General features: G+C 38.4%; 1 protein-coding gene across 1 annotated transcript in view; it reads left to right on the top strand.

Annotated features, from left to right (window-relative positions):
* The window catches only part of LOC122812121 (adhesion G protein-coupled receptor E3-like), a 224,305-nt gene that overhangs the window by 63,292 nt on the left and 135,981 nt on the right, over nt 1–25,032 (top strand). Inside the window, exon 3 of the mRNA XM_044084410.1 lies at nt 23,270–23,401. Coding sequence (XP_043940345.1) covers nt 23,270–23,401 — 132 coding nt within the window. The remainder of the gene's footprint in view (nt 1–23,269; nt 23,402–25,032) is intronic.

Consider the following 25,032-nt stretch of genomic DNA (forward strand, 5'->3'; position numbering starts at 1 on the left):
CCCATGTCATAAACCCCACCATAAGCTCTCCCTGGTAGCTGACTTAGGTAACACATTGAGCTTTCACACACACACAGACACACACACACACACACACACACACACACACACACACACACACACACACACACACACACACACACACACACAGACACACACACACACACACACACACACACACACACACACACAGACACACACACACACACACACACACACACACACACACACACACACACACACACACACACACACTTGGGAAGCCAAGACTATGTCCTGTGGTCAATGACCTCTTTACAAGTCTTGGTTGAACTGCAGCACTTGGTTGATATGGGAAGCAGGACCATAAATTCAGTATTTTTGAGCTGGCATGTGATGCTGACTCCCATATTCCCCTGCCCAACTGTTTTAGTGCCAAAGCTGATAATCAAACTCAGGTTGCCTGGATCATAGGCAGGACTTGATCACACCAGGTCACATATCTGGGCCTGCCAAGAGCAATTCATGATTGAATTTCTTGACTGCGTCCCATTTCATTATTGATTATTTTACAAGCAGGCTGAAGTTGTCTACTACATCTATTTCCATTTCCTCTCCATCAAGAATAAATATAAAGATTTTTTTTAGTTGTCATTGTCATTGTTTTCATTATGTTAAACCCATTTTGAGACTACCCCTGGGATTCAGAAAGGGTACAATAAGTAGTAAGCAGCAACATGAATGGCCAACCACTCACAGATGTCCTGTCTGATTGAAAGACAGGCCCATTACAGTGCTTTTCATTGTCGGCAAAAATCACAACACTGGGCTGTTTGCATGACCATGCTAAATGCTGATCAGACATTCCAGGGAAGAAGTTAATGTTAATTAGCCATGTGATGTCCCCCAGAAATGGCTATGGGAAGGGAGTTACATAGCCAAGCAATCCAGTAAATCACTCAACTGTACAAATTAGCACATCTGTCAACATTAATTACCACAGCCAAAATGTGGTGATCCCCCACTATAGTCAGTGGGGCAGTGGGGGAAATCATGTTAAAGATAAGTTCAAGTAAATGTAGTGATGGAGAGTGTCTGAGTTTGTATATGTCAGTATACTAATCAATTGGTCCATCATAGAATGCCAGGTTCCCCAATTCTGGAAGAAAGCCTTTATCATTCCCCTCCACAAAGGCGGCAATAATAATAACGTTACAAACTTCCTCCCTATTGCCATCCTATCCCCTATTTCTAAGCTTCTTGAAAAGTGTGTACACCAACAACTCTTACCCTGTCTCATTAATAATCACCTTCTTACCCCCACACAACATAGCTTTAGACCAGGTCATAGTACCTCCACTGCCCTTCTCTCCTTCCTAGAAACAATCAACAAAGCCTGTGATTCTGGTCACTTCATATCCACTCTTCTCCTCAACCTCTCTAAGGCATTTGACACCATTTCCCACAACCTGCTTCGAACCAAACTCTCTAAACTTAACCTATCCCCTTCCATTACCCAGTGGTTCTCAAGCTATCTCACAGACAGGTAACAGGCAGTAAAATGGAAAAAAGCTACCTCACCCTTCCTTAATACATCCACATGTGTCCCCCAAGCTTACATTCTAGGCCCCCTACAATTTAACATTACAATCAACATGATTTTTACCTAGACATCCCAAACTCTAGCCTCATTCAATATGCAGACAATTACACTTTAATGTGTCCCTCCCCTTCCATCACAACTCTTAACAATCTTACACAAACCACTTTCTCTTCCACTGATCAGTGGATGCTAGACAACCATCTGGCCCTTAATGCAACCAAAACAAAACGTATGCTATTCAATGCCTCCAAAACCTTTTCCATAGATAAACAATCCTTCATAATCACCAGCAAAAATAATACTCCCCTAGAAATGGTCTCTGAAGAAAAATTACTAGGAATAACCATTGATGATCAATTAAAATTTAACAAGCATCTACATGTAAATATCAAAAAACTCATAAAAAACTTGGTATGCTTTACCGTCACAATCATGTCATCTCTCCCTCTACCAGGATTACACTAGCCAATACATACCTTATCCCTTCCCTTTTATATGGTGAAGCTATTCTCACCAACCTACAATCTTCCCCCAAAACAAAACTCTCATCTTGTTATAACAAAATATCCAAGTTTGCCACAGATCACAGTGCCTCTACCCACCACTGCAATTCCCTCCTAGAGTTACCTAACTTGGCTAGAGTTACCTAACTTACTAACTTATACCCAACTCATCCAGGCACATAAACTCATTCATAACCCATCTCTCTGCCCCTCCCTAGCAAACAGCTTTGAAATGCACAAACCAGACTGGCTCCTGAGATCCAATTCCCAAAACCTTATTAAATTGCACAAACCCACACGTCCAGCTGGGAATCACCTGATGTCCTTCTATATAGCTCACCTTTGGAACTCTCTCCCTTCTCCTATCTGCACTACTAGCAGTGTCTCCTTGTTTAAAACCTCACTGCACTCACACCTTACTTCACAATGGAAATTCTCATGCTCCCATCCTATCTAATTCTAGCTACACTTTCTTGTCAGATTTCATACTCATTTGCCTATCACTGCCTCCTATAGTTGTCCATCACTAGTGAAGTATATGACCAACGACTAAATGTACCTGATGTAATTTCAACAAAAAAAAAAAAAAATGTTTATTTTCTTTTTCTACTTACTTAACCTGATGCAATTTTTGTAAGTCAAAATGTCTTTTATTTGTTCTTTACTAACACTGAAATGTTTATTATCTGTTCTTTAGTAACACTGTAATGTTTAACAGAAATGTATACCACAGATTTGTACTTTCTGTATTATGTATTTGCATTATCTGAAGCTTTTCTCCCCAGGACTCCATTGAAAATGGGCTCCTTGTGTCCCAATGGACTATCATAGAAAACAAACATCAAATAAATAAATAATAAATAAATAAATACATAAATGTGTGTGGCAGTATGTGTGTGCATGCCTGAGTGGTCTCAGAATCTAAAGTCTTAGTTGACTTTTGTTGCTGAATACTCAGTTGTTATTCACTGAAAGTTTTGAAATCATATCTCAAAGTGTGGCAAAGACATACTCTTTAAAAGGCTTTAGATTATGTGCCTTTACTGCCAGTCTAGCATTTGGATTAAATTAATTGTATGCCATAACATCTGAAAGGAACCTTTGCTCAGTATGCTAAGTGCAGTTGTGACCAGTAGCATTACTGAGCTGTCATTTATTCCTCATGAACACAGAAGTTTTTTGTCATTGGACTTATGATCTCCACCTCAGATTCGATGTGCACAAGATACGTAGATGTCCACTATGTACAGATGCAGCATGCCCATAATGGCCTCCACTACCCACTGCCCCTCACACGTCATACCCGACAGTCTGGCAATAGACTATATGTGTGGTTATCACCAAGATAGTAGCAATACTGGGGTATGTCCCTGTGTGCTGTGACAGATTCTGCTGTATGTTCCTACATCCATCACTGCAGTCTACTGCTGTATGTCCCCTACGGGCAAACTCCCCCACTAATTTGTCATGCAGCCACTGTTGAACAAATAGCAGTGTGCTACTACAATGACAATATGGGGACAGTCCAGCAAAACCAGTGTGCCACAATGACAGAAAGCAATGCAAACCTGCTGTAGTACATGTTCCAGTAGGGATCATACCTTTCAACTATACAGATGTTTGCAGACTGCCAAGATGTTTGCCTCATAGTCTTGGTCATTTTCACACAAACTTGTGGATTTCTGACAAATGGTTGGCTAGTCTTTGATGGCTGATGTCAGAAAATAAAGACAGAGACATCTGAGTTTCACATGTCATACCCTTCAGAACGCAGCTATGCTACAGTAATATCAGTTTAGTCTATTCACATTCTTACTTTATATGAGCAATACATAAACATTGTTACTGAGTTTGGGCCTTTGTCTCCCCCATTAATTATGGCTTTGTGCTGAATTCTTGCTGTAGGAGCTTGACAGGTATGTTAGGCATAGCTCTCAACCAAACAGGGACAAATGTCAACAGAAACAGGGGCTTAGCCAGAGTACATGAGGACATTCAGGGACAGTTTTACAATGTTAGAATTATTTATGTGAGACTTGGACAGAATGAGAGGAGGCGAATTACAGTACATTGTTTGATGTTACAGGGATGTACCCCCTCCCTTATGGTCACTATGTATTAAGTGTAATCCACTAGCTGTCCTATAACAGCCAACTGGACAGAGCTGAGATGTGATTGACATCATGGACAGTTGAGACACATGCCTGTAGGTGTAGAACAGCAGAGTATCAATGATATGTCATTACCATCGATCTCAGACAGGCTTACTGCTGTAATCCCTATTCCCCATATCTCCATCCTCCATTTTGCATCCTGTTATATGGAGAAATCTATTACATACCTGGTGTAATGCAATACTTCCTTGTTGATCTTTGTTTCCACTAATCTTTTGATAATACACTGTGTATGTGTGTGTGTGTAAGTCTCATACAAACCTGTTCCCCATAAGCAGCTGTGTGCCTTTTTAAGGTACTGCTCATTAGCAGATAAGTGCCTCTGCACCAATCTGTGGCTCAGAATTGCTAATTGCAGCCTAAATAGCTCTATTACACTTCATTAGCCAATGACATGCCACCACAGTGCAATATATAAGGCCTTCATGTAGGCCTTGGCCCCTTTCTTAGATTTTGAGATGGACATTACTGAGGGTTGGAGACTACAGCGTCACAGAGGGCAGTTGCAAACACTGTCCATTGTAGAGATGTATGAAGTATGTTCACAGTTTGCCTCATATGTGTGGTCATTGACTCATGACTTTGCAGTCATCTGGCAGTGCATTGGTAATCATTGTGGGTCATTGTCCCATGACTTTGTGGTCACCTGGCAATGCACTGGTAATCATTGTGGGCTGAGGTCAGTAAGGGATGAGACACGTAGTACATGTCATACCCATCAGCATATGTATGCTACTGAAATAGCTGTTATTCTATCAACTTACTATCTTTGTAGGGGAAAACTCTTAAACATGTCCCTATCTCTTGGCCTTTGCCCCCCCCCCCCAGTAAGTATGGCTGTGTCTGGATCCCTTCTTCTAGGAGGTTAGGAGGTATGGTCAGTCTGTAGCAGCTATGTTTACATACACCTGTGTATTCTACAGGCTGAAGCTGCTGCTGCAGTTACAACACATGGGGGAGTGTGAACACCTTGGTGGACAGCAAGCTGTACATGTAACTGTATCAGCTGTGTTAGGCCTGTCATTATGGCAGACCCGGGGTAAGAGTATTCTATACAGTGCAATCAAGGCATGTGCATAAGGTACGTCTGTTATGCAACAGTGTGAATAACAGAGTAGTAGGCAACATATAGTTAGACTATATAGATATGTGCATTTTGTCTGTCTGCAGGCCTTTTTCTTGCAAAACTGGGTAGCAGTTAATTAAGTAGCAGTAACCTGTGGGGATTAAGATTGCATGACTCAGTCATTACTTGCTGTCTTCACAATAATGTAATTGAAGTGTGACACAACTCTGGATTTGAACCCAGAACTGTGTGTGGCAAAATGTACTATATGCATATATGCAAAGCATTTAACAGACTGAGCTACTGAGACACTGCAAACGCATGTGTATTTGCAAGATATATGTGCACATGATGTAGAAATGTTTCTCACAGCCTATGTATACTACCATCTTATATATAGGCTGTGAGAAATATTTCTACATCCATGAGCATGCATGTGGCTTTATATGTTTTTATTTCTGCACCAGGTTTCCATTTGTACATATACTTTGCCATTGCTGCCTTAGCAGATATCTTTCTAGAAGTTGTTGATAAAAGGGCACATATACCTGCTGTCACAGGCCTCACATCCATTAGTATGTCTTTATTATTATTTATTATTGCACCAGAGTCCAGGGTACACTCCCAGTTTTCACATTAGTTTTTATTTCAGTTACATGCATAATGACTATAAGTAGCAAGCAATATGTTTTGCTGGAAATACCCATTTTAACCTAAAACCCTTGTGGTTTGGTGGGTTAACACAGTGTGCTATAGTTAAGAAAGGCCTGGGTTTGACACTTAACAGACGTGTTTATTCTCTACATGTGAGTCACAATGTAATAGACACATACAGTCATTAAAGCTCATTCAAGCTGAGCTAAGTGAAGTGCCATGGTGCTCCTCCCAAATCTGACTAAACCTGCACTAAAAAGTATAAAGAAAAGAAAAAGGAGGTGATAGGAAACTGGTGAAATTGGGGCAACCAGGGGGAAAACAATGTGAAAAGTAGGTAGGGATGTGCAGGATGGGTGTAGGAAAGAACCATAGCTATCAATTTCTTATACAGCAACAGTTGTGCATTTTGACAGGTTTTGTAGATAAATTTGGACTCTAAAACTACAAAGAGAGTGGTGAGGACAACATAAATTTGTTGTCAAGCTAATTGGATCAAATTAGTTATGTCCAGTGGGCACATGTGCAAAATGGAGAGTTATGTATGTAGTGATATTTTTTTCATGGGACAGATGCTATTTTTTTTTTTAAGAAGAGAGTGGAATGTTGGGGAAGGGACATAGATACATGTGGGGAGGTAACCTGGGTAAGAGAGGATGCAATAGACAGACAAGACAGCAGACAGGGTGGTGTATGACACCTGAAGGGGGGTAAACACCATGGAAGGGGTGGGTGTTTTGGAATCAGAGTTGTGTGTGCCTCCAGATGGCAGCAGTGTGACTGAGGTCCCCAACCAATAGCCGTTGACATTGCTCCTTCACTGCTCAGAAGGTGAATGTGCTGGAGTCTGGGTGCCAGGCCCAATCTGCCCCACCAGGTTGGCCAGTATGCCCTCATTCTGGTGCAGGAGATGTTCATGGGTCTGAAAACTGATCCTGTGCACCATGACTGTAGTTGTTGTTGGGTGACTAGAGCCTTTCCACCACTGCTCCCGGGGGGGGGCATGCCCAATCCCATGAGGCAGTTCCACCTGATGCCACAGATAGTGCAGGGGCAGCAGAGGGGGCACCACTGGCCTGAGTCCCAGACAGGCCAGGACCCAGTGTCACTGCCAGTTGAGGCAAAGTAGGCGGATCACCAGGAACTGGTCTACCCTGATGTGCCATAGTGATGGAGGTATAGCAATAAGTATAGGTTAGTTATGAAACATTGCTAGTAATAACAGTATGCCAGAAATGTGGAAATAACCCAACTACATTTCAATGCATATTATGTGAAACACAACAATAAATAATAGAATAGTCAGTATGCTAACAGCATAGCAGTAACAGTTACAGCATAAGGCCAACAAAATAGGTAATACAACAAGATATGTTAATATGCAACCATTATAATACATAACAATAATAAAACACGTGGCCGAAAATACAGTTAATGTGACAAGATATGTTAATAGTAAACCATAACCAATGAATAACAATAATAATTACATGAAGATACAGGGTGGGGGAGAAAAAAAGCAGTCCATTACTACCATTATAAGCTATTTACTTGACAACAGTACTGCTGTCTACTCTACTGGTCTGTCTTTTCTTTATGTGTACAAGTGCCCTATAGCTGCTATAGCATGTACATATCTCTCAAGCTAGTCACATGGGACAGTATTGGCCAAGCACTAACAACTGTTGGTACACAACTGCACTGAACACTTGCACTTCAGTTACACCTATATAACTACCAAGGTGTACTGTGGGCTGTTGTACTGATACTATGCAATTTAGGTAATCATTTCAATATTAATCCTGTGACAGACAGATTACACACTACTAATTACAATACGTGACCGCGTGACACTTGAGAGGCATGTATGTGTACAGTACAGAAACTAAAAAACTATCATGCCTTGCTTGGCAGGCATATGGATAGAACCCAATAGCAGTGACTGCAGAGGACATCTGGATGGAATGCATGAATTCACTGCAGCAACTTTTAACAGACACTCCAGGCATACAGCCATACCAAGATTACACATTTTGTTTTATTCTATTATTATTATTATTATTATTATTATTATTATTATTATTATTATTATTATTATATATTTCCTTTATTTCATGCTGTATTGTCACATTATTGCTCATGATTTTAATAGTTTGTGACATCTAAACACACAGTCATTTACTCATCATATGGGCTATCTCAACCATTTACCTGTAGTGCCTGTGGAGAGAGAATCTATAAACATTACATGACGATACTGTAATATTTAGTGCTACATAGCACTGAATTCGAACCTTGGTCTGTATGTGGCAAAATGTACTACATACAGAGCATTTAACAAACTGAGCTACTGATTCACTGCTGATTATGAACTCATTATTTGCCTTGCGTTCACCTGGAACCAAAATATGACCTGGTAGGAAACCATGCATGGAATACAAGCATGACAGAGATAGTAGGTAATTTATACATTAGTATATAGAATGCAGGAGTACACAATATAATCTTAGTGTGTTGAAATATCTGTGAAGTCAACAAACAATATCAGATCATGGAGTGGGCTACCTCACCCATATACCTTGCTTACCTGCTGTTTATGGATGGTAGAGCATTACGTGAACAATATTGGTCTAGAAACAGCCTTGAATGGTACTCTGTGTGTTAAATACTACATGTGGAAGCCATTATATTTGTATTCTACAGCTATTAAAATGTTATAATTAACTGCAGCACCATACCTGACATCCTGACTGCATACAGATCTACTGCAATGGTTAAAATAAGAAAATCCTAATGTACACAGTTTACCTTGGTGTTATTGGTATTGGTTCATGTTTTATGGCAGAACAGTTGGCATTATATATGTCTTGCAAACCAGCTCTAATTCCACATTTATTGCATTACAGACTTCAGAGGTGCCAAAAGCTGTTGAAGACTGGGGGGGGGGGGGGGTGCTCAGGTCACTCAGTGATCTAAAAAAGGGCAATTTTTAAAAATTGTTTACTACCACAACATAGGTTCACTTGGAGGACATTTAAGCTTAGCCAATTTCCCTTTTGGTGCTTGAATTAACATTTCCTGGTTGGTCTTACCTATCCCATGGCTATTAATTGCATATTAGCTGTGTGAGAATAAATCATACTATAGATAATTTGAGGGGACCCATGTAAGGGATGCAGTATTTAGGAACTGCCTCTATCCATTAGTGGCATGAGAGGCAGTCCTGGAGTACATTTTCTATTACCCATCCTTAGATCCAAGTTGCATTTGAATATGGACAGGGATGAGCTTTGTTTTATTTGAATGGATAGTCTATTCTGGAACAGTGGTAGCCTCTGTGATATATATCCATCTCTACACAACATTCAGTTTAGATACCTAGACTGAGTATTTCTGATGTCATTTATCTTGCTGATGTTCAGTAGGTCCATCTGTATTGGGTCAGAGGATGCCTTGTATGCCAGACATGTCACCTCTAAGCACTCTGTAGAATACTGAGCATAGTGAGAAATCTTTGAGGTGGTCCATGCAAGACCTATTGTTAAGGATTTGTATCCTTTTAGTAAGGTATCTCTGTGGGTATTCCAATTGTTGCATGGGTCTGGACAGATACATGCTAAAGTGGGCATTATACAAAATGATTGGCCTAATGAGGGCTTTGTAAAGGGGAACAATAACATCTGTAGATCTAGTCACAATCAATGTTTATAATCTGTGCAATATAGAAAGACTTTCTTATGACTCTGGGCACATATTGGTCAAAAGTTAGGTCACTGTACACACAAGTTCCCAAATGCCAAACAACTGGGTCAGTTCTTAGGGGGGAAATGTCAATTTGGCAGTTCCCTGGAGTAGATGACTTCCCAAAGAATATGATAATGTATTTCTTGGAGTTTAGTTTCAATTCACAATTCTGGTACCGGTTATTGTATGGGACAAACCTTCCTGCATGATGGTTAAATCATTTGGGGATTCAGTAACTGCTCCTAGCTTGCACTCATCTCAAACTTAGATGGCCAAAGCCCTTTGGTACTTCTTTTTAATTTTGAGATGTATATGCCAAACAGAAAAAGTCTCAGCACCGAACTCTGGGGGACTCCATTGGTGACTAGGCTCTTCCCCTATTTTGATCTCCTGCATCCTGTGAGCAAGCATACATGTATGCATTCTTTGATTCACCTTCCTGATTGTATTAACCTGATTGTATTAAATTATATTCCTGGTATAATACAGCACCACTTGTTAGAATATGTTTTAAATTTTTAGTTTGGAACAGTCTTCTAGTAAGCAATAAAACAAAATGTATGAATCAATAATGACAAAACTACCAATTTCAGAAAATGTCAACCATAAAAGGCCACTGAAACTTCTGTCATTACAACCCACCAATATCAATAAATATGCAAAATCTCTGCAGAAGTAAGTCATCTAAATAATTCCACATTAAAGGGATCTGTATCTAATGAGGAGGTTGCTGCTAGCAAACAATTTTATATTTCATTGTTTCATCTACAAATAAAGTGCCTGTTGCCCTTGAAGAATAAATTGCCTATGTTACATTGAAAAAATGATAAGCTAGTAATTTTGCAATGGGGAATGGATGGCAAACATAACAGAAACATAGTTATTGGGTAACTCCTCCAAAGGACGACATTCACAGGACTGCAGCATCCACTCTCTTTAAAGTGAAACACAGTACAGTATCAGCAATCCATCTGCATACCGTGGAAGTAGATCTCACAGCCTTCTGCATCAAAAGCAAGTATGTTACCTGTTGTGCTACTAACAATGTGAATGCCTTAGTGTAAGTAGCACTAAACTTCTCTTTCCCTGAAGCTCTCAGCTCCTTGTAAAATCCACTTGACACTCAACTAAATCTCTTAATTTCACAGCACAAGAAATCTGGAAAAGTCCAAAATTTATTTGGGAGGGGCAAAGGCCCAAAACCAGGGACACATTTTAAATATTGCTTGGATAATCTTAGAACGTTGCTAAAATAAAGTGCTATGTGTTACCATGTGTTTCCTGAAAGATAGGAAGACTGAAACTTAAAGGGCTATCATTCTTTAGTGAATTCAGTTCTGATTGATTTGACAGAAAACCACAAATTTTAAGAGGAACAGACCAAATGTATGAGCCAAATATTCTGTGAAAATCTGGACAGTTGAGAGCTATGGACTCAACTCCTTGAATCACAAGTGGTGGTATGGGTGAAGATTTCAGGCTCTTGTTTGAGCCTGATTAACACTAAGCACCAGGTATACCTAACTGGGGCATTTTACACACACACACACACACACACACACACACACACACACACACACACACACACACACACACACACACACACACACACTGGAGGAGCATAACTCCTGCAAATAAAAGAACAAAACCCTCCTTACTGGCATGACTCTGGCTCTGACAGCACCGACAGAACACCGACAAAATAACTCCTGTAACACAGAGCAATAAAAGAACAATAACAGCTAGTTTAGCAAGGTTAACTTCCGTGCACACATCTATGTTAGTGTGAAAACTCCACTTCATTAATTTTTCCTGACAGGTACTTGCAGCTATAAAAGTGGGGGGCTCCCCCTTCCCCTGGCTCTATGGTTCTGGCACCCATGACAGACTTTATTGTATATTCTTTAATGCAGGTGATGATATTGTTGCATGTTTTTATTACACAATAGTTGACATTAGTCAGTTCTTGCAAAACAGTTCTACGTTCACATTTATTGCAATACAGACTTTATTGTATAAACTTTAATGCAGTTAATGGTACTTTTGCATGTCTTTATTACACAGCAGTTGGCATTAGTCAGTTCTTGTAAAACAGCTCTGCATCCACATTCACTGCAATACAAACTTTACTGTATATATCTTATTGCAGTTAATGCTTTACTCTTTCTTGCTTATATGACTATAGTTAGCATAATAAATCTGTATTGACCACACTCATTGTGCAACCTGGTCAAGTGCCCGGCATGTGCCTCAATGTTGCAAGCCCTCTCTTCTGCAGCTCTCAGGAGAGAAGTACACAATTATGCATACCAGTTTAGCAGACAATCAGATTAGATATTGGTGAAAGAGAGGGAAAGTTACTTACATACTTGTGGGGCATTCCCTGCCGGAGCTTCTTGGACCCAAGTGTCCTAGAGATCCGCCTTTCATCTCTTCAGGTCATCATGTTGATGACAACACTGCTCACCAATGCATGGGATATCAGTAGCCCTGGTGAGTTCCCTTGCCAGCCAATCCCAGGCCTCCACCTTACACTCTGAGCCCTGGAAGTCTCCCTGCAATAGCCAGTCATCATGTTTTTTTACTAGAAGTCCAGCCATGACCCTGGATGCCAGAATGCCCCAACGTTGCACCTGGAAGCATGAACCCTCAACAACACCTGCCATAGTATCCTTCAGAGACATAACTCCAATGGATTCTGCTGTATTCCCACTTACTGGGCTTAATATAGCCTGTTTTCCCACCCTTACATGCCACTGGGCAGTATTTAAAAAAGTGCCATGTCGCTTAGCACTGTGCAAACCAGAATTTAAAAATAATTTGCATAATTTGTATTTCAAAAAGAAATGCTTATTTTCCCTTTCATGTATTCAAATCCTACACCTACTGCTCATGAGGCAGTAACTCTACCCATTTAGTTATATGGACGTGAAATTCTGTTATACCTTTACATATACCTCTGAGCTACCTATAAGCAGTGCTGAACCCCACACCTTGCCACACAAACCCACTCAACTATGCTTAAACATGACATTTAATTAAATAATTAAACACATCTGGTTTCTATTTTTAGATGTCTGGCAAGTGTCTCAGCAATGCTTAGCATTGCTGAGCTCCGTGCTGTGCAAACATGCTTTTTTAAAAAAATAATAATTAAAAAAAAAACAATAAAATAACATTGCAATCCTACAGTTGGACAGTGCAGGGAGTGTCTTACTCATCTGCAAACACAGTTATCACTAACACTCCCTACACTGAATCAATAACCGTGTTCCATGACTATCCCTCGGCAATGCATCATGATTAATACTCATGGCGTACTGCCAAGGGGAAACCATGTACACGGACATGATAACATTCTGTATAGGCTCTACACTGTGCCTGTGCAGATTTTATTAAATCCTGAGGTTAGTTTTTTGATCTTCTTTTGCAGAGTTTGATGAGACAAGAAATCTGATTTAGGGAATCACTCAGATTTTTCAGCCCCCCTTCTCTACGTTTTCCAAGGGTTTCTCTTCTCCCTCATGGAAGTTTGGCAAAAATAAATAAATAAATCATCAGTGTCAACAGAATACTGGTAAGTGGACATTTAAAAACCAATACTAAGGAGGTTCCTAAAACCATGAAACCCCCAGAACAAAGGACAGTCAAGTAACTCTGAAAGACTATATAAGGGGCCTTATCTTCTCTCTTACTGTGGGAATCCTTTAATAATTCCAGATAGTTTGAATCTCCAGTTCTCTCTTTGGCAACAGATTGTTTCAGATGAATGGATCCCGAATTGTGATTGGTCTAGGCAGGAGTTAACATGGGGAGGAACTTCCTCCTTTTCAGGTGATACCTTCTCATCTGCCTGACCAAATGTTTCTTTTCTCTTCTCTTATGTTTTACATCATATGCTGTCTCAGCAGGTAATAGAAGCTGTTCCTCCCCAATCAGTAAGGGGAAGGTTTTTACTCAGGGATGTTGTTAGTGCCAAAGAAAGAAAATTCTTGGAGACCAGTTCTGGATCTTTCTTTCCTGATCCAGTTTACAACAGTGTCCAAGATCAAAATGCTTTCACTTCACAACCTGTTATTCCTCCTTCCTCATTGAGTTCTGTAGTAACTGTAGATTTAAAAGATGAATATTATCACATTCCTAACCAGATTTCAGGCATTTCTTAATTATTTTTTTTGTGTGTGCATGTGTGTGTGTGTGTGTGTGTGTGTGTGTGTGTGTGTGTGTGTTTGTATCACATTATCAGTTCTCTGTGATATCTTTGGGCTATCCACTGTTCCAGAATTATTCAGAAAGTATCTAGCTACTGGCATGTCCCATTGCTGGCTACAGGGTGTCCACATTTTTCCATATTTAAATGACTTGGTTATCTTTGCAGAGTCTTTTTCAAGGAGTCAGGAATCTCTTTCTTTTGTGAATGATCTCCTACTCAGGCTGGGATTCCAAGAGAACATTCTAAAGTCTTTGCTGGCTCTTTATCACAGGATTATGTTTCTAGGGTGCTTGATAGCTGTCTCCTTCTGTATCATCAAGGCTGTATCACCACTTTGTGATGTCTTTAAGTTTTTATTACTACTCTACCCTCATCATTGTTAGTGGCTGGACATACTTCATAATAACCATACCTAACAGTAAATTCTACAATTAACATTAAATACAATCCTGCAATCCTGTGCATTAGTCTTATGAAATCACTTTCATAACCTACTTTATATTCAAGCAAAAATCACATTTAAACAATTAATCTAAAAAAAACTTTTCAACACCCTTAGAATACCCACAAAATAATAATAATTATACTCACAGAGCCTGAATAAAATACCATCTACAAAGGAAGGAATATGACATTCTCAAAAGTCTATTGGCAGATATCCTGCAGCTTGAGGACATCTTAACACCTGACCAACATACCTGTAAACAATTACCTGAGTCTTAAGTATCAAAACACCACCACAGTCCTTTACACATGCCTCTCCCAATCTCAGATTAACCACCACCCTACCAACTTCTTAAACTCAATGGACATCAACCCCAGCAATGGATCAATAAGTGAACAGGGTATGCAAAAAAAATAAATGTTGCCACCTAGAGTTCTTTCTAATCCAATGGACATCAACAATCAATGTAAAATAAAATTATAAAAAAGCCATTGAAACTAAGTTAAATTCTAAATAAACGATAGGTACCAATCTGCTCCATCTCCCTTCCTGCATTTAATTATCTGCTGTTTTACTGAAAGGTATATAGACAAAAAAAGCAGCCCCATTCTGGAAAACCATATCTCAACCAGTAAAAAATGACCTAAACATATCCAATATATGAAAGAAAACAGAAACACAAAATCTAGTAAAGTCTGTGAAATGTCACACTCCCCTACAGCCTACACATATTCTGAGATTATTGAGGATTTTCTGAAAAACATCAAGTTAAAGAACAGAAGGATAGTGGATCCCACATGTATCATGATGGTGTTACTCTAATGGCAGAGCCTCAGGTCAAGAATGTAGGCTTATCATGATGTGAGAAACAAGTTCATGGAGAATGTTGGGGGGTGCCACTGCAGCTAGTGCTAGTAGCCATTATCAGTCCACATGGAGCAGCAAGCATGCACCATTAGGGGAACGTCTTTGCAGTGGTGCAAGAGCTCACATCATCAGCAAGGGGATAATTAAGCAAAATAAATAAATAACTGTTTTGTCATTGCTGGGATGCCAGTGCAAGCACAGAACACTCTCAAGGCTGCCTGGATGACAGCCCCCTCCCCCTGGACTGCAAAATGTCTGAGTGAGGGGAGGCTTGATGGTTGGCAGTCATGGGACACAAATCTACAACAATGATGCTTGTTTTCATAATCATCAGTGTAGCTAACACTTAGTGTCTCTGAATTCATACAGCTTACAGTGCAAATATCAGCACCAGCTTTCACTATTATCACTCTCTAAGCATTTCATGCAATATTCCTCTATATTTTGTAAGTCAGATATTTTGTAAATACTAGCATACATATGGAAATATGGTACTTCATAATTACTACCAAATAACTAGCAACATCTTTGGCATACTGCATGGATAGTGACAATGTAGTTTTCTTGTTCCCACCATAACATTTAATATTGTGCCTTCCGATAACATGAAGCTCACAGAGTTATGAAGTTATGAATGCAAATATGAAAAATGGATAGGAAGTGACAAACAGTGATTAATACCTCCACTGCAGTGCATCCTAAATTAACAATCTTAGTGTTCTTTTGTTTCAGACACCTTACTTTATTTATTTTTATTTTATTTAGTTATTTCCAGTTTGATGACTGGAGAGGTCCACTGGGCTCAAAGAGCCCGTTTTCAGTGGAGGCCCAGGGAGAAAAGCTCCAATAATACATAGTACAAGCTCCATAATATAATGTACAATACATAGTGTGAACAGAAATAATTTGCATTTTAACAGTAACCATCCACTTCACCAGAAGAGATCAATAGTGAAGGGCCAGTTGGTGAGAGCGGCCAGGATGGTATCACGAGATGGTGATTTTTTTGGACGAATGTCTTTTCATTCAGGATCTTTTACTGAATAGGGGTTACCCACATGACTTGGTGGCAGAATTATGCAACGAGGTTTGTTTGAAGAGAGAAAATGGGTTTTATCTCCCTATATTAAGTAATAACAATTCAGAGTTATGCCTGGCTTATCCAAAAGCCCAGGTTGACAGCCTTTTTTCCTGAAGTTTCATCACTTCTTATAATGTCGATGCAGGTGAAGTTGTGTCCATCATTAAGAAGAATTTGAGCTTTTTTGTGTCAGATAACCAGATCTCTTCCCAGTTTGGCCAATTACCTTAAGTTGTTTTCAGGAGAGGCTTGAATATTAAGAAGATTTTAGAAATGAGCACCCAGTCGTTCAATGCTAGATCAGGGATGTTCTAATGCAGTATGTGCAAATACTGCCGGTATATACAAGCGGGTACCTTCTTTATGATTAGAGACTTTAAGTTTTACATTGGGGGAGATTCAACTGCCAAAGTTCCCATGTGGTGTACTTAGCCAAGTGCACTTCATGTCCGTTTTTTTTATATATGGAAAATGGACCGGAGATTGCAGGAGCGCCTTTATGAACACTTGTATGCCATAAGGAGGGGAAAACTGGACAATGCCCTGGCCAAACACATTAACGAATGTCCAGAGCATGAATATAACTTTACAGTTATCGACCAGTTGGTTTCAAACAATAGGGGGGCCTTGAATCTTTGTTGCTTGAACTCAAGGAATTGGTATGGCAGTTACAATTGGATGCCTACCATTTTCCAGGTTTAAACAGTATGTTGTCCATTGCTAGTGTGCTGAAATTGAGGAGTTTAAAAAGGTAGACATTACCAGGCAGTGTGAATCATAATCCTCCATAATAATAATTTAAAATTATTATGTATTATTTATTATTAGTATTTTTTAGTTAATTTTGATGGTATCAATCAGTTATGTACTTACGTGAGTGGGTCAGCTTGGATTGATTTTTATTTCTTAAGGTTACCCTTTAGATAGTGCTTGTTGATGGTCTATGAGTAAGGAGGATATATATATATATATATATATATATATATATATACACATATATATTTTTTAGAATATTTTTTAGAGTATTTCTTCAGAGTTTCTGGTATCATTATGGTTGGATGTGCATATATTTGCACTGTGTCAGCCGTTTATAATGTTTAAAATGCTTTTTTAGACAAATGCTGGTCTGTTAATTTTTTTTTTTAATTAAAATATCATTATTTTTATAATTTTTAAGACATTTTAGTGAAAGTATAATAGGGGCAATGTTAAAAGTTAATTTATAAGGTGATTTCAAATGTTCATGTTATGCAAAGCTTCAGTGTTGACGTCATGTTTTTGTATTTAAATCACTCTAGGAAGTGGCGAGTTATTTTAAATTCTAACTTCTGATGAAGTTGGCGAAGTGTCGCTGATGAAAAGCAGGATCGTTCTGTTGCTTAAAATAATTTTTTCAGTGGTTGATTGTATTTACGTGTTGTGAAGTGGATTTCTAATTATTTTAGCATTCTGGTGGATTGTTCATCTGGCTCACATTCTTTTTCCTGGTTTGTTGTCGTTTTGGAGTTGTAAACAGAAATAAGCTCAGCAAATTTTACATACAAAATAACAAAAACTAAACAAAAGTTAAACAGTAGCTTAGAGAAGGATGTAAAACATATTTACATGTTTAGTGATTGAGAACAGTGGTTAAATGAATACAAAGGTTTAAATAATCTGAAAATGATATAGAAGTAACATTAGCATGGATGAGTTCTTTATACATGAATAATAGCATAAGTTAGATTAATACAGAGGTTTAAATCCTCTGAAAGTGGTACAGAGGTAACATTTGCACGAAGGTAGTACATAGGGTTAATCAATAGTGTGTAAGGAAGAACAAACTTTGTGTGTGATAAAGTATTCATGTATTGAGCAGGTTAGGTAGGTGGTATGCAATTGCATTTCCATTTTTGGGAGAGGTAAGAATGCAGCTGGGTTTTGAAGTGTTCAGAGTTCTCAGAAGTTCTTAAGGATGGTGGGAGAGAATTCCATATTTTGGTGATGGAGAAGGATAGGAGAAGCTGACCAGTGGGACGGTTTGGTTTATAAACAGAGACTAGATTTTGGTGGGTAGATCTTAGAGTTCTGTTTGGAGTGAATAATGTTAAGATGTTTGTTAGTACAGGGCATATAGTTGGTTTGAAAAAAAGCTTGTGGGTGGTGAGGAGTTGAAGGTAGTCAAGGTAGTTTGGGAGTTCTAGCCATTGCAGCTTGTGGAGAGGTTTACAGTGATGAGTGGAGTATTTGGAGGTGGTGGCAAACTTTGACATTTTATTGTAACAGAATTCTAGTTTAGAAGAGATGTAGGAAGATAGGCTGGTTAGTAGGGGAGCGCCATACATTAGTGAAGGTAGTAAGAAGGTAGTGGCAAGGGTCTGTCTTGTTGATGGGGAAAGGAAGTGGGAGTTTCTATAAAGCATGCCAAGTTTCTGATGGGTTTTCTTTATATTTAGCTGAATATGGGTATCGAATTTTAGGTGTTCGTCAATAGTAACTCCAAGAAGTTTAGCAAAAAGAACAACTTCTATAGTGGAGCTGGCAAGGCTTGTAATTTTGAAAGAGGTTTTGTTTAGGTGGATAGAATTTGAGGGAGAGAATAGAAGGATCTATGATTTGGTGGCATTCAAAGAGAGGTGATTTTGGAGCATCCAGTCCTCAGTAGTTGAGAAGGCAGTTTGAGTTTTTGTTTGGAGCTCCTTGAGGTTTGATGCAGAGCAAACTAAAGTTGAGTCATCTGCATATTGTACTATCTTAGTGTTAGGAATGGTTGCATGGAAATCATTAATGAAGATATTGAAGAGCATAGAGCCAAAAATGGATCCCTGAGGTACCCCGGTTGGGGTGGGAAGAAAGGCTGAGGTGCCAGTCTTCCATTTTACTGCCTGATATCTGTCACAGAGGTAGCTGCTGAACCACGTAATGGTGTTTTGTTAGAGGTTAAGATTGGAAAGGTGGTGAAGAAGGTGGGTATGGGAGACTGTGTCGAAAGCCTTCGAGAGGTCAAGGAGGACTGTGGATACAAGTTCCCCAGAGTCTCAGGCATGATTAACGATGTTTAGAAAAGAGAAAAGAGCTGTTATTGTGCTATGGCCTGGATGGAACCCATGTTGTGTTGGGGTGAGGAGTTGGTTATGTGTAATGAATGGCATGAGCTGGAGGTGGATGCATTTTTCAAGAATTTTTGAAATGGGGAAAAGAATTGCTATGGGTCGGAAGTTGGAGATGTTATTATTTTTGCCTCTTTTATGGAGAAGTAGGATACAGGCTGCATGCCACAGTTTGTGGACATAAGATTATAGTATGGATCTGTTGATGAGTATGCTAATAGGGATGGTGAGGCTGTCTGCTGCTATTTTTAAAAAGAGTGAGGGGATATTGTCAGGAGCATTGGAACAAGGTTTAAGCTTAGAGATACTTTTTTTATATATGAGGTGGGGATAGGTTTGAGGTGGAATATGGGAGGTGAATTTGGGGTGGAAGGTTGGGCAGAGGGTTTGATTTGGGGGGAGGTGCTGTTGTTTAAGAATGTTTTAGTGAGTTCAGTTATAGAGCTAGTAAAGAAGGAGTTGAACAGAGTGGCTATTTCTGGATCAGATTTACTAGTGTCAGGGCAGGAGTTATTTTTGGTGCCTGGGTTGAGAAGTGAGTTGATGGATTTCCAGAACTGTTTGGGGTTAGAGGAGTGGTTAAACTGGAGTTTGATATAATATGCTTTTTTGTCTTGTATGATACATTTTTTTGCTAAGTTGCGGAGTTGTTTATATTTAAGAAGGGTGTCAGGGTGCCTATCACGATGATATAGTTTCCAGGTCTTGTCCCTTTGTTGCATGAGTGTTTTGGTATCTTTACTAAGCCAAGGGGCGGAATTTTGTTTTATACATTTTATTCTTGGAGGGGTTTTATTAATTTGTAAGTCACTTAGTTAAGGATCTCAACCCCAAAAATGTCATGTTGTCATAGGAAGCTATGGATATTAAAAGGATCCATACAAAAAAGCATTGTAAGTATGAATGAGTTAAAAAAACTTATACAAGCTGCCCTGTACACCAAAGCCATGAACTCTGCTTGTAGATGCAAACTGAAATTTGTGTGTTTAAATTTACTCCTATTATGAAGTCTGTTTCTGTGTATTTATTTATTTATTTACTAATTATTCTATGGATAAGTGGACTGATCAACTAACCCTTTACAGCCACAACCCGAGCTAAAACAGCAGAAAATACATCACAATCTTTACATCACAATCTTTCAATCAACAATATTATATTCAAAATAAATGCAAAGCAAAATATAGAACTTAGTAAGACTGAAGACAGAGTAACATTAAATGATTAATCAGAGTAGATTGAAAAAAACACAAGCTAAGATGTGCATAAAATTCAGTGCAATCAGCCATATAATGCATAAACTCATGTACACATGAAATATTTGCATATGACATGCCACATTAAGAGGCTTAGTATAGTTTATTAAATGTATTCTGGTATTGATGACATGGGCTGGCGACTTAACCATTGTCACGGTAGCAGTTGCAGGTAGATTTAGTTAAGAGATGATCTTTATGTGCATCTTTGAAGCTTCTAATGGTTACTAAATTTTTTATGTCTGTGGTCAGGTGGTTCCAGGTAGCTGGTTCCATTCTACAGAAGGCTCTCTCACCTACAGCAGTTTTAAATGGAGGGCATACTAGAGTGAAAATGTTGTCCTGTGTACTTCTGAGTATATAAGGGTTGTCTTGTAAAAGTAGTTTCACTCTTAAGGGGGGCAGTGACCATGTTTTGGCGGGTCTATATCATAACATTGAAGTTCTATAACATCGAATGTTATTATATCGAACCCTAAACACTGAAGTGTGAAAACATCAAACAGTCAGAATAGCGAATTTTTTCATTGGGAAAAAATGTGCTATTCCAAGAAACATACACACAGCACAAACACACACAAAAAACAGCCATCCACACACATACCCTTAAAATCTTACACCTAAACTAAACTTTACATACAGTACTAGCTATCCACTCACCTTAACCCAACCCTAACCCTAAGGTCTGTCACTATCGCACACTCACCTAACCCACCCCCAACCCTAACCTACACACAATCGCGCACTTACCTGAACCTGTGCCCTAACACTAATGTCCACACAACCGCACACTTACCTGACCCACTCCCTAACCCTAACTCACCTAACCCGCCCCCTAACCCTAACCTACATATAATCGCACACTTACCTGAACCCGACCCATAATGCTCCAACATATTGAACGCTGAAAACAGCGAAGCCACAGCAACGGCCCACCGAATTCTTTCCCTGGGAAAGAATTCGATGTCTTGTACCTTCGCTGTTTTCAGCGTTCAACATTACGGGTTCGATATTATAACATTTGATGTTAGAGAACTTTGATGTTATAATATAGACCCGTTTTGGCACCTTGTAAATTAGAGTACTTAGAAGAAAAGAGACCTTGTGAGGCATGGAAAGCATTTGAAATTGTTTAGCAAATTGCAGTGGTGTATCTGGGGGGTCTGCTAATTGAATAAATCTGCAGATTGTATTCTTAGCAGTATATACACTGTAAGTATTGTGGGCTGAATATAAAACAAGAAAAGAAAAGCTATATTCGAGCTTGAGCATTAAACTATTTTTAGCAATTGTCCTGCGAGTAGCAGGACAAAGGAGGTGACTGATCTTGTAATATACTGAGCAACGGCTTTATTAGTTGCAAAATCTGTGTGTGCAGCAAAAAAAGGGTAGGGTCAATTATTAGGCCTAGGTAACTCTGTTCTGTGACATTATGCATTCTGTTCTTACTAAAATCTGTTAAGAGAACAGGAGAAATAGTGGGTAATTTCTTGCCTGAGGCAAAGACCAATAAGATAATACAATGCAGAAACCAGTGATACACAATTTTGGTTCATCCTTTTCCCTGATGTTCAATATATACATCACCCATTTTTCACAGTTGCACTTAAATTTCTCTAGTTAACACATCCTTAGTTGTACTTTGTATAATAAAAGTACAGTGACTTACATTATTGTTTTCTTTAATTATCCATTATGTTTTTTCTTCTATTTTAAGTTGTGTACATTGATTAGCTTTGAAATAAACATGGCTGACATATGTTATATCTGTCCACTAATTACTCCAGTATATTTTTCTCATTGGAATTCCACTAGAGATGGGCATTTTCCCATTGAACATTCCTGGTTACACAGCATGAATGAATGAATGAATGAATGAATGAATGAATGAATGAATAAGCATTCAGTGCCACTACACCATAATGTCTAACACTGTAAGTCCTTTAAAACTAATTATAGAACAGATAAGTGGAATGAAGGTAATATATTTTACTGTGTGGTTCTAAATGCATTTATGACTTGTAGTTTCACCACCAATAAAAAGCATGTTCCATACAGCTAGTATTATGTAAATCTAACACCATGCTGACACATATTTAATATCTGTCAATCCATCTGCTGTAAGATGTTGAATTTATTTACACAGTTATGTAAAAAATACACAAAAAGTAAATATCCACACCATAAGAAAAATGATTCACTTTACTGCTGTTTAGTGACTCAAGGCATGCATTTTTTTGCAAAATACTAAATGTTAAATATATAATAACTAAGGATTTAGTGTAATGAGCAGAATGCAGGTTTAGTTCCAGATAAGTTACATAACATGAATAACAATTAAGGATTTAAAATCAGTTAAGCCCCAATAATCTGAATATTGGTAACCCCAATACATCTATTTTCATCTTACAGTGTATATTTCTTTTGAAGTAATATTTTTTTTCCTTTCAGTTCTTAGGCAAAAACTTAACAGGCAAAAAATGACTAATTTTATTTTTCCCCACAGATATGCAGTTATATTTTTAGCAACAGTAATTTAGTAGATTGGTTGGGTAGTCAAAGTTCTGACCTAACATGTTTTTGTTACATGTAAAGGTCATTGATGAGTACAAGATTTGGTTTCGAAGACTCTTCAGAATCAAGAAAAAAGAAAGGGAATTAAATACTACGACTACCATGACCACTAGCATTATGACACCAGCAGCCGCACCATCATCACCATCCACTGTAAGTATTATAAGCTACTTAAAATATGTCATCCTTACAAAAAATGACCAGATGCATGCACTTCACAAAGGCTTATATTTCTGTATTTTTCATAAGAACAGGGAATTATACATTTACTGACTGAACAAGTATCAGTAGAATTGTAAATCACCAGTATAAACATGAATGTGCACTTAAAATCAAGGTGGCAGTACTCCATTTTTTAACATTTCTACACATTCCTGTGTTATATTTACTTTTATACATATTATTATATGACATTATTATATGTGATGTATGAAACAAACATACTTTTACAATTTGACATGTGACAATGTGACATGTTTATACTAAGTTTTGTTGGACTTGTTGCAAAATGATTTGCAGCTATTTAAAAATAATCTGTAGATATGTGCCATGGTATAGAAGTTTCCATGCAGAGAGAACATGCATTTTCTATATAACAAATCAACAGCTCTTGATGAATTTCACTGTTTGGAACAAATATTATGATGTCCTCCTTAACGATATCATACATAAGTTGGAAATACCTTTGTCTCATAACTGAAAGCCCACTAAAAGAGAAAGCAAACATGAGCCATTCAGGTGAAATTTCTGTTCTGCCTTTTCAAAAAAGGTAGCATCATACTTTTCTCTCTAAACTTATAGTCCAGTCTCGTCTTCTACAGGGAACATTTCCTGATCATTCTGCTTGGTAGGCAGCAGCAACTAGTACACTTTGTAATGAACAGAAATTTCTCTTTTGGTTTCCTTGCAGTTTTTGACAATGTTGGTATAAATATTAAGCATAATTCTCATTTATACTTGTGTTTAACCTGGTGACACACCAACAAGTTAACTTCATATGAAAAGAAATGTATTATAGTGCACTTTGATCAGACTGGTAGATAGCTGAAATAAATATTAGTGGCAAAATGTTTAAGATACGTGATGGATTGAAAGAAGTGGTGACTGATATTAACAGCAATCTAGCTTTTACAATCAACAACTTTAAAAAAATAACACTCAGTTTGTAAAAGGTTGAAATACATATCCTCAAGTGATCATGTTACAACACTAGAACCACCAGGAATTACATGTTCTTGTAACATAAATGATTTAAGTTTAAAGTGAAACCTTTCCCTGATTAGCTGTGCATTACATAAGGATTATAAAGATGAAACTTACATGTATGTATACTAAAGGGGTGCAGTTCAGGACAGCTTGCTACTCAGTGTGTAAACTCAGTATAGGTAGTTCACAATGCTTGGTGTTTGTTTTGTAATCCTGACATACACTTTGTAAGTATGGTACTAGGGTGTGTGTGATAAACACAATGCAAATGTGGTACTGGACACCATCAAGAAACATTTGGTGCTCACATTGTAATCCTGGGATATACACTCTAAGTCTCGTACTAGAATACAGTTGGATACTCACTACTGAAGTTTGTTACACAAAGTCTAGGTCTGCTATTGCAATGAAATACAGAAAATGTTGTCCTGGCTGTGTAGGATGGTTATGACTTCACTTCTCAAGTCTTGAAGTCTGACATACACCATTATATATTCATCAATAAATGAGGGATGTATTCATTTTGTACTTCTCCTAACCTTCCAATACCCATGTGTTATTAAAATTAGCCATTACAC

This window comes from Protopterus annectens, chromosome 9.part0 (assembly GCF_019279795.1).
Source record: "Protopterus annectens isolate FY-2018-M chromosome 9.part0, PAN1.0, whole genome shotgun sequence".
Classification (NCBI taxonomy): Eukaryota; Metazoa; Chordata; order Ceratodontiformes; family Protopteridae; genus Protopterus; species Protopterus annectens.